This window comes from Podarcis cretensis (assembly GCF_951804945.1).
Source record: "Podarcis cretensis genome assembly, chromosome: 2".
Classification (NCBI taxonomy): Eukaryota; Metazoa; Chordata; class Lepidosauria; order Squamata; family Lacertidae; genus Podarcis; species Podarcis cretensis.
In genome coordinates this window covers 77,275,917-77,291,298 of record NC_137171.1, presented here as the reverse complement: position 1 = coordinate 77,291,298, position 15,382 = coordinate 77,275,917, and the positions used below count along the sequence as shown (strand labels likewise).

Sequence of the window (15,382 nt, the reverse complement as noted above, 5' to 3'; positions counted from 1 at the left end):
TGCAGAGTTCCTCCTCCCTTGGAATAAAAGACATGGTCCTAGTGAAAGTGATATGCAAGTCTTGTGCCTGCTTTAGATACTCAGTGGTTACAGTCTGGCAGCTTTGAACATGCAGGCTTCTGTAACCATGGTTTCACACCTAGACGTCACCTAGTTAATCCAATTTTTTTATTCCCATTTCATTTTGTGATAAGCTCCTATTGCCTTTTCCCTAGTCATATGTGCCTTGTGTAATCCTTAGTTGATTTCTGGTTGCTCAAAGCACCCCCACCCGCCCGCATATTGCACTGAATGCATTGTGTTTCTCGGTTCATCATATTCTTGCTTCTATATCAGCCACTCAGCCAAAAGGGAGTTTGCAGGCATCACTGTTCACCTGGTTGTCAGGTCTTGCTTAGCCTCTTGCAAAGCATTGTGGGTAATAAGAGTATCTTGAAAGGGCTTCTCAAGGCCAGACAGTCAGGTTACGTTGAAGGATTGGCTGGTGGGTGGCTCCGTTGTGAGAGGTGGGGGGAAGTGATAGCCAAACCCAGTTTACCCACCTCTGATGTGAAGAATAGTTGCAGTACAGTGGTACCTCGAGTTACAAATGCCTCAGGTTACGAATGCTTCGGGTTACAAACTTTGCTAACCTGGAAGAGTTACCTCGAGTTGAGAACTGGATATTGTCTTGCAGCCATCATTCTTTGTAAGTAAGTAGAGCTATGGAGGTGACTTGAGTAATAGCAAAAGAGTCTTCGAAAACATGCTGCTCCTGCTTCTACAGTCATACCTCGGGTTGAATACGCTTCGAGTTGAGCGCGTTTGAGTTGTGCTCCGCAGCAACCCAGAAGTAACGGAGCTTGTTACTTCCGGGTTTCGCCGCATGCACAGACACTCAAAATGACGTCACGTGCATGCGCAGAGGCGACGAAAAGCGACGCGTGCGTGCGCGCAGACGTGCCATCGCTAGTTACTTTTACCTCTAGATGCGAACAGGGCTCCGAAACAGATCCCGTTCGTATCTAGAGGTACCACTGTACTAGTCATCTTTGTGGAGCCTGAGGGAAGCTGACCAGCAATTTCTGACTACTGTGGAACAGTTCCTTCCAGCACCTCTTACAGTATAAAGTACAGTTGTACCTCAGGTTAAGTACTTAATTCATTCCGGAGGTCCTTTCTTAACCTGAAACTGTTCTTAACCGGAAGCACCACTTTAGCTGATGGGGCCTCCTACTGCTGCCACACCACCAGAGCACGGTTTTTCATCCTGAAGCAAAGTTCTTAACCTGAGGTACTATTTCTGGGTTAGCAGAGTCTGTAACCTGAAGTGTCTGTAACCTGAAGCGTATGTAACCTGAAGCATATGTAACCTGAGGTACCACTGTAGTGTGCTTTCTTCTGTGTTTTCCTTTACACTCAGTCAACAAAAGTACTTAGTGAGGGAGACTAAAAAGGGGACTGATAAACCAGTGCTTCTTAACCTGTTTAGGGACACGATGTGTCTTTCACATGTTTGCACTTTGTTCCTTCTTGTTTTTGTTTCTCAACACATGCTTCTGTTGTCACATACTAAAATTATTTGAAAAGACTGTTGCACAACATTTCAGGCACTTTCCTAAGCGAGTGGTTGACACATGGATATAGCGTTGCACATTGTTTGTTTTGTAATTTTGAATTCTGTTAAGAAGTTCTAAAGTTAGATTGTTTGCACTGAATTTGCCCTTAGCAAAGGGCTTGTTAATGTAACCAGAGATGCTGAAGTTTGCTTTAGAATTTCAGCTGGTGGTTGTTTCTCAGTAACCCTTTTTTCAAGTTAGCCATAACAGTGTGTTTGACCTTTTTGCTGTATTTGGAACACTGTGTGATTATTTTGAATGCTGAAAAAGACTGTTTATGTCAGGAAGAGAGATATATGTTCACTTAGGCCAATTAGCACAGGCTAGGGACTCCTGAAAGAATAATAAGTGTATTGGTTCCAATCAAAAGTTTTTAAGTGGATTAAATCCATTTATCAGTGCTGCTGCCTGTTTTCTACCCTGCTTTTATAGGATTGAGAAAAACTGAAAAGATGACTCAAGGGGAAACCTTTGGCTTTACAGAAATTTAAGAATAAACATGTAGTACTGATAGCAAGGATTAGGAATGTGTTAGATTTCTAAGCATCTCTTCTGATAAAAGTAGAATGTAGCTTTGTACAGTTCATCCAGTTAGGCAGGCTTTTCATCCAGTTAGGCAGGCTGGGAAAACATCAAGAGTTGTGTCAACCAAAAAAAACCAAAAACCAAAACAAAACCGCAGTGGGAACGACAGTATGTTCATATCCTGTCCAAAAAAACACAGCTGTTTCCTAAATGGACTTAATTGTAACCTGAACTTTTACTTGGCATGATTACCAAGTATATATTTTTATTTTCAGTATGTATGACCAACTGCCCTACGCTGATTGTTATGGTTGGGCTCCCAGCAAGAGGGAAGACCTACATCTCAAAGAAATTGACACGCTACTTAAACTGGATTGGAGTACCCACAAAAGGTGACTGCTTTTTTCTTCGTATGGTACAGATTTTGTTGGGAGTAGGTTGCTTAAAATTCTTTTGTTAACTTTAATATTATGATTATTTTTTATAGTGCTATCTGGGTGCACGACACTTTGGGACACACCTGGGCAAACCATGTTCATCTCTTGACTAATTCCCCTGTGGCCCCCAGCTGATTCTCTCCTCTCCCCCCCCTCATTGAGCTGGTTGACATTGGGAACAGCTGAGGAGTGCAGCAATTGGTGTGTTCTTCAGAAGTTTCCAGCACTAAAAAGCTGGGCAGTGGGAGGGATATGATGAATCCCTGAAATCCCATCAAGTGCTTTCTTCCCCCTTCCCAATTGTCCAGTTGATTGGTGCTGGGAAGATCTGAGGAGTCTCCTGATTGGACCGCTTGCAGAGGGCATAGCGTGATAATCAACATGTTAGTTTGAGAAGGGAAAGGAATGAGTCATTTTCATATAACCCAAGGGCACCCATGCAAAAGCATAAAACCCAAATGAGTTTCATCAACAAACAGTTTCATCTGTTCTGTTTTTATTTTCCTTAAATTTTGAACTTGTCATGCAGCCCAGTCTTATGATGACTACTGAGGAAAGGGGGAACTTCCCTCTCATTCGTACGGCTTGTCATATGGCTGTGTTGCTTAAAATCAGCCTGGCGGTTTATGTATTACTGTCTAAAGTTGAGCTGTTGCTGTTTTGTTCTTAGATGAACATTATATTGACAAGAATCTAGAAAGTTACTGAGGTTGCTAGGAATTGTTACCGTTTGCTACAGGTCAGCAAGTGTTACGTATTTTATTACTTTGTGGATCCAAAGGTTGCCTTACCTGAAGGCTGATTCATACACTCCCAAGTCACAATATTATCCAAACGAGGATACAAGTTGTTTTAGAAAAACAGAACATTATTTACTGTTTTCTTCTGCAAACTCATTCTGAGTAAAGGCAGCCAGGCTTCAACTAAACTACCAAGACCTTGTGTCAACCCATTGGTCTACATGCAAAGCCTTTCATACGGTGGGAATCCTGAGGGTTGTGAATCATGCAGCCTACGGGTGTTAGCCTGTGAGACTTGCAACATGAGGCTGTTCTCACAGGGCTTGCTTCTAGGTATGCACACTGGGCTGCAACCTAATACAATAGGAAGCAAGAACCAACATGCATTATCTAGTTGCACTCCTTACGAAACCCAGTAAGGTCAATCAATATTATTGCCTTCCTATATTGCACATGATTTGAAGCAGAGAGATTGTAGCCACCTGTTGAGTACATGGCACAGGTGAGATTGAAACTGGGGTGGGGGTAGGGTTCCTGATTTGTAGGATCAGGATTGATGCTATGCTGACTCATCTATACATCATAGGAGAAAGCAGATGTTGTTAAAGCCAAGTCTCTTGATTTTTTTCCCATGCAGAATTTAATGTTGGTCAGTATCGGCGAGACTTGGTAAAAACATACAAGTCTTTTGAGTTCTTCCTGCCAGACAATGAAGAAGGCCTGAAAATCCGAAAGTAAGTTTGTAATGTGTCTTTTTCCTTTTGCTTCACAGTGTTGCTTTTATCTGCAGGAATGTTTTGTGTTTTCAGCATTTGAGGCAGCTGCTACCAGCTCTTATCAATTCAAGGAAAGCGACCCTACAATGGCTCAAATTATTGACCAGCCCTAAGGGTTGCATTCCTCATACAGATTATAATCTTAGTACTGCTACACTAGCTATATGGTCTGAAAGAAAACTTTTAACTTGTTTCTACATTTTTTAAGTGTGTGCCTTGGATGCCTGTGTAATATAGGTTAATTGATTCTGAAATTTTGTATTTTGCTTTTAAGCATGCTGTAGACAAAGTAAGTGCCATGTATATTTAATGATGCCATTTTTTCGGGAATATAATTGTTATGTTATCTCTTCTTTTTAAGACAGTGTGCCTTAGCAGCACTGAATGATGTTCGGCGATACCTTTGTGAAGAAAATGGGCATGTGGCAGTAAGTGTTTCTCTCACCCCTTTGCAAAAAACAACAACACCCCAAACCATTAACTAGCTGCATTTTCTGATATTAGTTATTGACACCACCGTTCTAAATGCAAAATTAATATTGCAATATTGTTCAGACCAGTGGGGGTTTAATTATTGATTCCATACTAGATGAAGATTAGGATGACATGTTTATGAATTATAATGGAAAGGTGGGGGGGCCCCCCAAAGTTAGGACCATGAACCTCTTCTCATAAATTCTGCTTTTGGAAGTATCTCTCCTGTTTGAAATGTGATGTTAAGTTTCTGGTGCAGTAAATGTTCAACAGAATTTGCAGTGTTTCCATTTTTCTCCTCTTCTTGCTTTTCGAATTCCAGTGAGATGTGTAGTTTACAATTTGTGGTGCATAGAGTTTGTGATGATGATGTAGACCTTGTATGATTTCTCTAAGAACAGAAAGAAATGATAACCCAGTAGTCATCCTTGACCCTCATTCATGCAGCTGATTTCCCCCCCCTTCCTGTTGATGAACTTCTGCCTTTTGCTACTTACTGGTTTTCTTATTTTAATCTTTAAAATTGCCCCTCAGCTTTCTAGCCTGTAATGTTTGTTTGCATGGTTTTGTTGAAAAAGCTTCTTGAAAGCATGTTGTGGTGTTACACAAGGACAACAATGAAATGTGTGGGAAGGCATAGTTTACCAGGAAAGAAGAATTCCCCACATATTTCATACTTACCATTGTTCATTGTTCAGAAATGATCGGTTCCAGTCCACTTACATAATCCAGCTCTCAAATGTTATGAATCAAACCTTAGTCAAACCCACTGGAAGTTCTTAATTGTCTAGTCCAACATTTGTGATCTCCTGGCAAATGACCTGAACTGTGAGGACTAAATGATAAACCTGATTTGATGTCTCAGTATATACTTGTGTTTAGTGGTACAAAACTGTTGAGTTTATTGCACAAAACAACAAAAAGCGAGCATGAATTTTTTGGGGGAAGGGATACCAAATTTGGGGATTTGCATTGGTCTGTTTGGACTGCCTCCTATCCTTGTTCCATGAAGTGAACCAAGAATAAACTTTGTACCTCTGTGTTTAAACATGTATGCTTCACAGAGCCAGTAACATGAATTTGCTATGTGCCTGTATTTCATTTTTACAGGTACATGTAAAAAGTTTGGTGGGGAAAGAGTAGTTTGTGACAAATCTGTTCTCTTTGGTTGCTGTTACATGAGATCTACTCCTTCTGGGTTGTAGCTGTCTATTTTCTAATATAGCATTTATTTTTCCTTTAGGTTTTTGATGCCACAAACACAACAAGGGAACGCAGAGAAACCATCTATAAGTTTGGGGAGGAAAATGGGTATAAGGTGAGTTAAGAGCCAAGATGTTTGAAATGGCTCGTATAGGAGAGTACAGACTGATGCTTTGTTCTCAATACATGATGGCATTGCCTGGAACTTCATGTGATATTTTCCAGTAGCAGTCTTGTGGAATAAGTATCGCCTCCATTAAACCATACTAATTGCAGCTCCTAATGTGTAGTTAATCAGTAGTCCTGTTTGCTGATAATGGGTCCTACTGTGCTAATAGTTACTGCCACTGACTGGGAGACAGGATTCTGAGACCCTGTTCTAGGATTTCAGACAGTGGGCTGGAATAAACTGTCTTTCTCCTTAGCATATAATAGTTGTCTTATTAGCATTTAACTCCCTTGTCAGTACAGCTTCTCTGTGGGTGGATTGCTTTATGGGGGAGCACGCAGTTGCAATGCAGGTGGCGGGATGAAACTGCAGGGCTGCCTTCCCATCACAGGGGCATCTTCTCCTTACCTTGACAGAGCTGGGTTGGGGTAGTAATGGGGTTGAGGCCAGTGGCGTAGCGTGGGGGGTGCCAGGGGTGCCGGCCGCACCGGGCGCAACATCTGGGGGGGCGCGAGTCCAGAGGGAAGGGACAAGTTCCTTCCTCCGCAGGGCTCCCCGCCGCCACCGCCAGCCTTGCGTCCTAGTGCGTGCGCGCCCCCCGCCGCCGCTGCCGCTGCGGCTGCGCTCCACTCACTGCTCGTAGGAGGAGCAGCCGCTGCAGCAGCGCCGCCGCCGCCACCAACGCCTGGCCGGGCACGGGCAGCCTCCGCACCCCGCCGCCGCCGCCATCCCCTCGGCCCAGCCACAGGAGGCTGCTTCTGCCGACTGGGAGGGAGGAGAGCTCCGAGGGGCCTCGCCGCGCCCTGCTCTCCCCAAAACCGTCCGAGAGGAAGCCGGCGGGCGGGCGAGGGTCTCCCGGTGGAAGGGGGCGCCGCTGGCTCCGGCTCTCAGCGCAATTCTCAGCCGCGGGGGGGGGGGGGGGTCGGGCGAGGACGGAGCGCGGCTGGAAGCCCCCGGACCAGGCCGGGGGGAGGAGGGGTGCTCGCCAAGCCCGGATCTGGAGCGCCTCGGAGCGCGGGCTCCACCTACAGCCCAAGGAGAGGAGGGGGCGGGGAGGCGCCCGAGGGGAGGGGGCTTCGGCTGCCTCGGCCCGCGGGGCTCCGCAAATAATAAATTTAATAAATTCCTGCTGAGCCTTAGGGGGGGGGGCTTGGCTCCTTCGCTCGTCCCCAGCCCCAGTGGCGTAGCGTGGGGGGTGCAGGGGGGGCGGCCGCAACATCTGGGGGGGGCGCGTTCGCACTCGAGTGCTAAAATCCAGGGGTTAGGGGGCGCAAATTACTTGCCTTGCCCCGGGTGCTGACAACCCACGCTACGCCACTGGTTGAGGCTGTGCAACACCCACCCCATCCATGGTTCTTCCACTGGTGCTTCTGCTTTGTCCAGTGAAGCAACAATGATGCCAGTATTCCAAAGGGCATCTCTGTGACTCTGCCTCACCCCACACACCACAACTGGGGCCTGTATTCTTTGTTCATCCTCCCAAAGACGCCTTGCATAGAGTTCATCTCAAAAGCATCTATGTTTGCTAACAGTTTGTAATACTGCAGATAAGTATTCTGTATTTATACTTTCATTTGGTGGTAGGAACGGCCTTTTTATACACCTCTTACTTTCTGTGTCTGTTTTGTCTTTGCTGCTGGCAAATCGACAGTGCTGCTTCTTCATCACAGCAGACTTCACTGACAGAGAAGTAGTATGGTGTGCCAACACCCCAGGCTTTTACTTTGTGCTGCAATTTTGGAAAGAAGCTGTACTTTTTGATCAGAGGTTATGTCAGGCTACAGTAAGGCTTCGCTACTGTGCCTTAGGCTCTAAGCCAGTGTGCCGCCTGACTCCCTTTCAATGACTTGCCCTCTTAATTTGCAACTGCTTCATTAACACTATGCTGTTTAGAGGTGCCCAAAAGTAACAGGGGAAATGCATAAAGTTTGATCTCTGATGGGATGTTCAGCAGAAGGCGTATTTAAAGGCAAAACATAGTTTGTAAGACTAAATATTCTGCTGACTACACAAGCCTGCATTTGCAGTATTAGCCACTGGATCTGTTCTAACCCTTTCCCTCTTTTGTCACTTCCATAATTGTTTGTTCCTGTTTGGCTCAAAGACTTTCTTCGTGGAGTCAGTATGTGTTGATCCAGAAGTCATTGCTGCAAATATTGTGGTAAGTATCAACTTCTGCTTTTAAAAGAAGGAAAAGGTTTTATGTCTCAACATAATTTCCAAAATCAGTCACATGGTACAGCTGCTTCTTTTTACCCTTCTCCATTTTACCTACTTTTATACAATCGTTTGGATTTATGGATTGCACACAATCTGTTTCTGCAATTTTCTGTTGAAGATTGCAATTGAAGGCATTTGGCCCACAATGCATCCTGCATTCCACTTCCTGGCAAATCTTGCACATTGTTAGATGCAAGGCTTTGTCAGAATTGCTTTGAACAAAATCTCTTGCAATGTCCACTCCAGTTTCTTCATAATCATCATCTTTTTTTTAAGGAAGTTTCAAGATACGTTTTAGTTGAAAAAACCTAACTTACAAGCAGGCAACCATTTTTTCCTTGCAATACAGGTTACACGTGATGTTTGCTGTTGTGCAAATTTGTTATCTTAGCTGCTATTAGACCATATTGGAGTACTGGTCCATCCAGCTACGTATTATCCACACTGACAGGCAGCCTGTTCCCAAGGTTTCCAGCAAAAGTATTTCCCTGTCCTACCTGGTGATGCCAAGGATTGAACTTGATCAGGCCAGTGGGCTATCTAGTCTAGCATTCGGTTATCACTGTGGTCAAGCAAATGCCTGCAGGAAGCCTTCAAGCAGGACTTAAGCTCATTAGCACTCTCCACATCTGTGGTGTCTGGTATTCAGAAGCATACTGCCTCTTGACAGTGGAAGTCAAACATGGCGGTCAGTGTTTGTAGCCATGATCGCCTCTATGAATTTGTCTAATCGTCTCTTAAGGATGATGACCAGCACTGCCTCTTGTAGGAACAAATTCCATAGTTTAACTATCTTCTGTGTGAAGAAATACTTCCATTTGTCTCTCCTGAGTCTTCTGACATCAGTATCATTGGATGTTGCAGCCTTCTGGTGTTATGAGAGAGGGAGAAGAACTTTTGTTTATTCACTTCCTCCACACTATATCCATACACTTTGTACACTTCTGTCATGTCACTCCTGACTTCTCTTTTTCTAAACTGAAAACCCTTAAATTTTATTGTATATTGTTAACTGCTGATTTTATTTATGTTTTGTAAAAAGAATAGGATAACTTAACACTGGCTTTTATTGATGCTTTAATTTTATGTTTTATGCTTAGAACAGGTTTTTTTTTAATAGATAAGCGGTATACAAATTTCATTAAATAAGCAAGAGTAATTTTTTTAAAATAAAAAAGAACCCCATACTTTCTTTCTCAACCAGCAAGTGAAGCTGGGAAGTCCTGATTATGTTGACTGTGGTAGCGATGAAGCTGCAGAAGACTTCATGAAAAGAATTGAGTGTTACAAGAATTCATATGAGACACTAGATGAAAATCTAGACAAGTAAGTCTCCGTGTTGCTTTGTTTACCTTCAGAAACTTAATTCTGCCTATGTGTGGCTTAATTCTCACTGGTGTGATTAAATCTATGCCTATTTGAGATTTTCCGTTTCAGATTGCAGGTGGGGATCACTCGATTTGAATTCTCATCCATGCATAAAAAAAATCATTAGTTGTACTTGGAAAACTAGGAGGGGAAAATAATCTAGTCCAGCTTTCTTCTTGACATTTTAGTTTTCTACATGTAGGGATATATTTTTCCATGGGGAGGCACTCAGTTATAGGAGCCCAGTTCTGCAGCCTTAAGGTGCTGCCAAGACACAGGTTTATCCCCTCACTGGAATAAAAAAATAGAGAGACAGCCACCTCCTAACAACCTTATGCTTACCATGGAAAGTCACCTATGTCCTGTTGGTCCAGATTGTGGAGATCACACAATAATAATGATTTTACACCCACACCCACATCCACACCCCTATTGCTGTCTAGCGGCAACAGGAAGCATTCCTCAGTACCAGGAAAAATATACAAAGTGTCCATACCGCACTTACTATCATTTCACTGAACTTGCTTAGAAGTTGCCCAATAACCTCCTTTCTAGGAGGGTTAGAACCTTAAAAATAATAATAATGAATGAATGAATGAAAACTCGAGAGTTTTGGGTACCAGTGAATGCCTTCACGTTTGCCATGGTGCCTGTGGCTGCTTGGTGGGCAACCTATGCCCTAATAGAAGTAAAATTTCCACACACACACTTTCAATGAGGACTGGGGATGCTAAATGGGCACAGAATGCTGACTGACTGTTGAAGGGTGTGGAATTATTATTTATTATTATTTATTACATTTATATACCGTCTATACCCGCTGGTATCTCCTGCAAAAGGGCATGGCTGCCTGACTACCTCCACCACTATAACCAGGAACACCATATGTTGCTGCTGGTCAAGCTTGCCGTAACTAATGGCAAGTTATCGGGATTGGATAGTTCTTCCCATGTGTAAAAGCCATCTACTTGGGCTTAGTCCCAAGAGAAATTATGTTAGGGTATAATTGCACACTACCCAACTTCCCTGTGCTAGTTGTTCTGGGGAAGTTGTTTCCATCATATTCTAGCACATGGTAAAAACAACCCCTTATTTCTGGTGCCTTTGGAGGAGATAAATGAAGCACTGGTCTGAATATTGTAGTTTTTACACATAGTTTTGTCTCTTACCGTGAATAGGGATCTTTCTTATATTAAAATAATGGATGTTGGACGGAGTTACCTCGTGAACCGAGTAATGGACCACATTCAGAGTCGGATTGTTTACTACCTCATGAATATCCACGTAACTCCTCGCTCCATCTACCTCTGTCGGCATGGTGAAAGTGAACTCAATCTAAAGGGAAGAATAGGAGGAGACACCGGGCTGTCTCATAGAGGGAAAAAGGTAGGGATTGTAATGTCTAATGTAGGGATTCTTTTTCATTTCTTACCTTCAACCAATTTATATTTAGACCAGCTTTTCCCTACAGGTGCCTCTTTTGGACTATTATTTCCATCAGCTGCAGCCAGGACAACCATGATGGCTGGGGCTGATGAGAATTGTAACCCAAAGCTCCTGGAGGAAGACACCAGGTTTGGGAGGGCTGACCCCAGACTGTATTTTAAAATTTAATTTTAACTGGTTAAACTTGTTTTGTGAGCAGGATTCCCCCTGGCTGCCTCCTTCCTTCTGTAGCCCCCTGTATCCTGTGAAAAACCACTACTCAAAGTCATAAGACCCTCAAGATTGGTGTCCAATGTGACATAGAAGTGCAGGGGACGGGGGGCGCAGTGAGAAGCGAAGACTGGTATAGATTAGGGAATGTCCCGCCCCTTTTGCACAAGTGGGAAATGTATTGTAGTTGGAGAAGTGCTCAATTGGATCCAAGCCAAAGAAAAGCTGAATATCTGCTGTGGCCCTCATTTCACAGACCAACAGAAGCACAACCAACAGACTTTGTTTTGTTGAAGGCATACACAGAGCCTTTTTGAAAGACACCATTACCTCAGGGTTAGAGAATTAGGTGTCCTATTGGCATCTAACTTGACTGGAGTGCTTCAGCTGCAATTTCCTCATGACATTATTATTTGACGTGCTTTTACAGTTTGCCAAGAGTTTGGCACAGTTCATTAACGAGCAAAACAGCAAAGATCTGAAAGTATGGACGAGCCAGATGAAAAGGACCATTCAGACTGCAGAGGCTTTGGGAGTGCCTTACGAGCAGTGGAAAGTTCTGAATGAAATAGATGCGGTAAGATCATCTCATGGTCACATCTGAAACGGTTTTGAATTTGTATGATGGAAAGAGACTTACTTTATGATGCATCAGTAGGAGTTCTCCACTGTGTGTTCCGGTTAGATTGCAAGTCTGCAGGGACTTGTTTTCATAATTTATAGGTTGAGTGGCACCTTAGCTATACATATGCATTATAAAACAGTATTGTATTTGTCATCATTATTAGGATTAGAAAGTAATAATGATTAGATTCATGTTAGTCCACCATCCCTGAGAAGTCCTTCAAGCCTTTACAGTGGTACCTCTGGTTGTGAACGCTTCTGGTTGCACAAGCTCTGCTAACCCGGAAGTAGCTGCTCCTGGTTGTGGCCTTTGCCCCAGGATGTGAGCGGAAATCGTGCACCGGAGGCGTGCGCGCAGCGGGAAATGCCATTGCTGAAAGCGCGCCTCAGGATAAGAATGGTTTCCGGTTACGAACGGACCTCCGGAATGGATTCAGTTCGTAACCAGAGGTACCACTGTATCTCACTTTGGAACTGAGCTTTATTAGTTCAATTAGATCTGCATTGTATTTCTTATTGAAGCATCACTCACAACTTACTTCAGGGAATTTTTAAGTGAAATCATTGATCAGCTCACACCCTCAAAGTTCTAAATGAAGAACACCATGCTCCCCATCCTGCAATTCAAAACGCATTGGGAGTGTGCGGTGAGGAAAGTGTGCAGAGTGTGTGATGATCTGTATTATCTCTGGCAAAAAAAGAAGGAATGGGAGATGAAAATAGTGTGTCTTCTCTTCTTGCAGCTTTTGCCGCGAGGATAGCTGGCAGGACTGTATAGATTGTACAAGTAACCCAAGCACTTGCTGCAGGTAGCAAGACGCTTAAGACGGCATGGCATGATTTTTGCAACACCATAAAAGTGTGTTATACAATGCGCGCCTTCGGGGGGGAATGTCACAAGCACTCTTTAAATGTATATGACGTTGTAAACTCCAGTGCCCTTATGGAATTGGTAGTAGTTGTAATAGTAATAAAAATACTTCCATAGTTCTTTTTGAAAATCCAGACCACTTACCGTATTTTTCACCCTATATGACGCACCGGCCCATAGGACACACCTAGTTTTTTGGGGGGTGAAATAAAGAAAAAATTTTTTATCCCCCCCCCCCCAGCCGTGGGGCTGGGGCGGCGGGGGAAGCCCGAGCTTTTAAAAACGCATCTACCGTAGTTTTTAGAGGAGAAAAGGATATCTGCCCGAAGTGCGGGGCGCTCTGCTTCAGCCCGCCCCGCGCTCCGGGCAGCAGGCTGCTATCCGCAGCCTAGGGAGCCCTGCGGGAACTCCCGCGGGCTCCCCAGGCTTGCTGATAGCTTCCTGAAGCCTGGAGAGTGAGAGGGGTCGGTGCGCACTCCAAGCTTCAGTGAAAGCCTGCATTCGCCCCATAGGACGCACACAGATTTCCCCTTCATTTTTGGAGGGGAAAAAGTTCGTCCTATAGGGCAAAAAATACGGTACATATAGTGTTTTTGTAGCTCTTTCTACAACCTATGTAACATAAGTCAATACTGTTATTCTCATATAGTACAGTAGGTGGGTGTCTGATGTTGAGAGTGTCTTATGTCAGATGAGCAACCTCTATAAACAGCCCAGTCTTTTAGCCATAAACCTACACTAATTCTCATGTTTTTGTTGTTTCCCTAGGGAGTCTGTGAAGAAATGACATATGAAGAAATTCAGGAACATTATCCATTAGAATTTGCTTTGAGAGACCAGGACAAATACAGATATAGATATCCTAAGGGGGAGGTATGCTATCTTGTTATATTTTCTCTTCTTGGATGCGAAGTGTGTAAGAATACCTAGCAGCAGGTGGGATGCTAAGTGCAATGTTTAAAGGGGGGAGGGGGAGCTTTTGAGGTAAAGGGGAAAAGCGATTTTTTAATACTAGCTCTACAAAAGTCTTTCGGCAGATTTCCCCCCATAATATCTATCTCAGTCTCAAGTTCTCACTTGTATACACATGTGTTAAGCATAGCAGTTTGTTTTATGTTCATTGCGGTATACCTTTTTGTTTCAAAGGGTTGAAGCAGAGTTAATTCTGCATCAGCTGGTCCAGTCTTCTACATACTTGCATTAGAGGTCAAGCGTTAAGCTGTGCTTGGAACAGCTGTTCCAATATTTGTAATATGTGCAACATGCCTTATTGTTAGCTGAGTGTTCCACCTCCCATGAGTTGGCTGTGTGATCACCATAATAGTGCTGGATCCCAGGTGGCCATTATTTGTAGCACATTTAAGCAGCCATGTCATAATAGAGAAAGCTTTCTAGAGTTGTTTGCTAACCTTTCAGAAAAAAGAAATGGGTTTTTTGTTTGCGTTAGCGGCCGTGCACCCATGCTTAATGGCTAACCTTTGGTGTTCTTAGCTGTAATTTGTTCATGCATTCATAGAAGTAGCAAAGGTGTATTACTGACTAAGAGTTTCAGGGTGGTTAGTCCCCAAGAAGTGCTAGTTTTTATTAATATTTACAAAGTAAACATATCATTACAAAATGAATCGTTAGATCAAATCTTGATCTCTAACAACTTAACTCAACATGTTCTGAGTCCAATTTACAAACTGACAGCAAATTTAGATACCTCGGGTAATTTGGATAAATCAGGTAATTTGTATTAATCAAAATGGGGAAAGGTTTAATAAAGATAATCCTTTCAGCATGGGATTAGCTGTTTGCCTTGTACACAACAATAAAAGAGAATTTCTATAGACTGATGTTCAGGTACTATTTGATACCACAAATATATGTGCAAACAGAGGTAGAGGTTTAACTCTAATATGGTGAATATGTATCATATTTTTGGTCATACCCCCAGATCAAGTGATAATTGGGGTTTCATCATAAGGGAAATAACAATTACAGTTTTTGATTTGCAGTGGACCTACGGGCTATCTTATTAGGTTTATAAAAGGCAAACTATTATGGAGATCTTTAACAGCAGCAGGACTCTGTCGGTCACAAAATGGATAAAGATAATCCTTCCCTTAATTAGAAGACTCTAGTGCTTGAGAGCATTCAATATGGCTTACTCAATTAAGCTTACAATCATGATGGAAATCAGAGAAGGGAGACAGCAAAGCTACAAATTTATTTAAAAGTGGAGCTTTTTAAATGAAATGAAATAAAATAGGAATGATTAAGTATATGATACAGCTTAACCACACTCACTTTGGTACTGATTTCTGTGATGGTGCATTCTTTCAAGATAAATTGGTTTAAATTTAGTGTTTTGTCTTGTACGTGTGTACACACACTTATCTGCAGAACATCTTATTATGTTTTGTTTGCTCTGTGTATACAGTCAAGAGGTTGATTATATTGTTGATTTCTTCCCCAGTCATACGAAGATCTTGTTCAAAGGTTGGAGCCAGTGATTATGGAGTTGGAAAGGCAGGAAAATGTGCTTGTAATCTGTCACCAAGCTGTTATGCGCTGTCTGCTTGCTTACTTTCTGGACAAGCCTGCAGGTAAATTATATTTGCCTTAACATGGAGAATTTTTACCTTGGTCAATCAGTAACAATTTCGTCCCACAATAATTTGTGTGCATCCTAAATGAGCAGGAAAAATGCTGCTCTTCATGACTCATGTCAGACTT

At 43.0% G+C, this 15,382-nt stretch overlaps 1 protein-coding gene across 3 annotated transcripts in view; it reads left to right on the top strand.

Moving 5' to 3' along the window:
• PFKFB4 (6-phosphofructo-2-kinase/fructose-2,6-biphosphatase 4) overlaps positions 1 to 15,382 on the top strand; it is a 67,856-nt gene that overhangs the window by 34,068 nt on the left and 18,406 nt on the right. For all 3 annotated transcript variants that reach the window (XM_079967316.1, XM_079967315.1, XM_079967314.1), the window contains exons 2-11: positions 2,399 to 2,515; positions 3,938 to 4,034; positions 4,438 to 4,504; positions 5,794 to 5,868; positions 8,027 to 8,083; positions 9,347 to 9,468; positions 10,689 to 10,896; positions 11,597 to 11,743; positions 13,430 to 13,534; positions 15,123 to 15,252. In XM_079967316.1, coding sequence (XP_079823442.1) covers positions 2,399 to 2,515; positions 3,938 to 4,034; positions 4,438 to 4,504; positions 5,794 to 5,868; positions 8,027 to 8,083; positions 9,347 to 9,468; positions 10,689 to 10,896; positions 11,597 to 11,743; positions 13,430 to 13,534; positions 15,123 to 15,252 — 1,125 coding nt within the window. The remainder of the gene's footprint in view (positions 1 to 2,398; positions 2,516 to 3,937; positions 4,035 to 4,437; positions 4,505 to 5,793; positions 5,869 to 8,026; positions 8,084 to 9,346; positions 9,469 to 10,688; positions 10,897 to 11,596; positions 11,744 to 13,429; positions 13,535 to 15,122; positions 15,253 to 15,382) is intronic.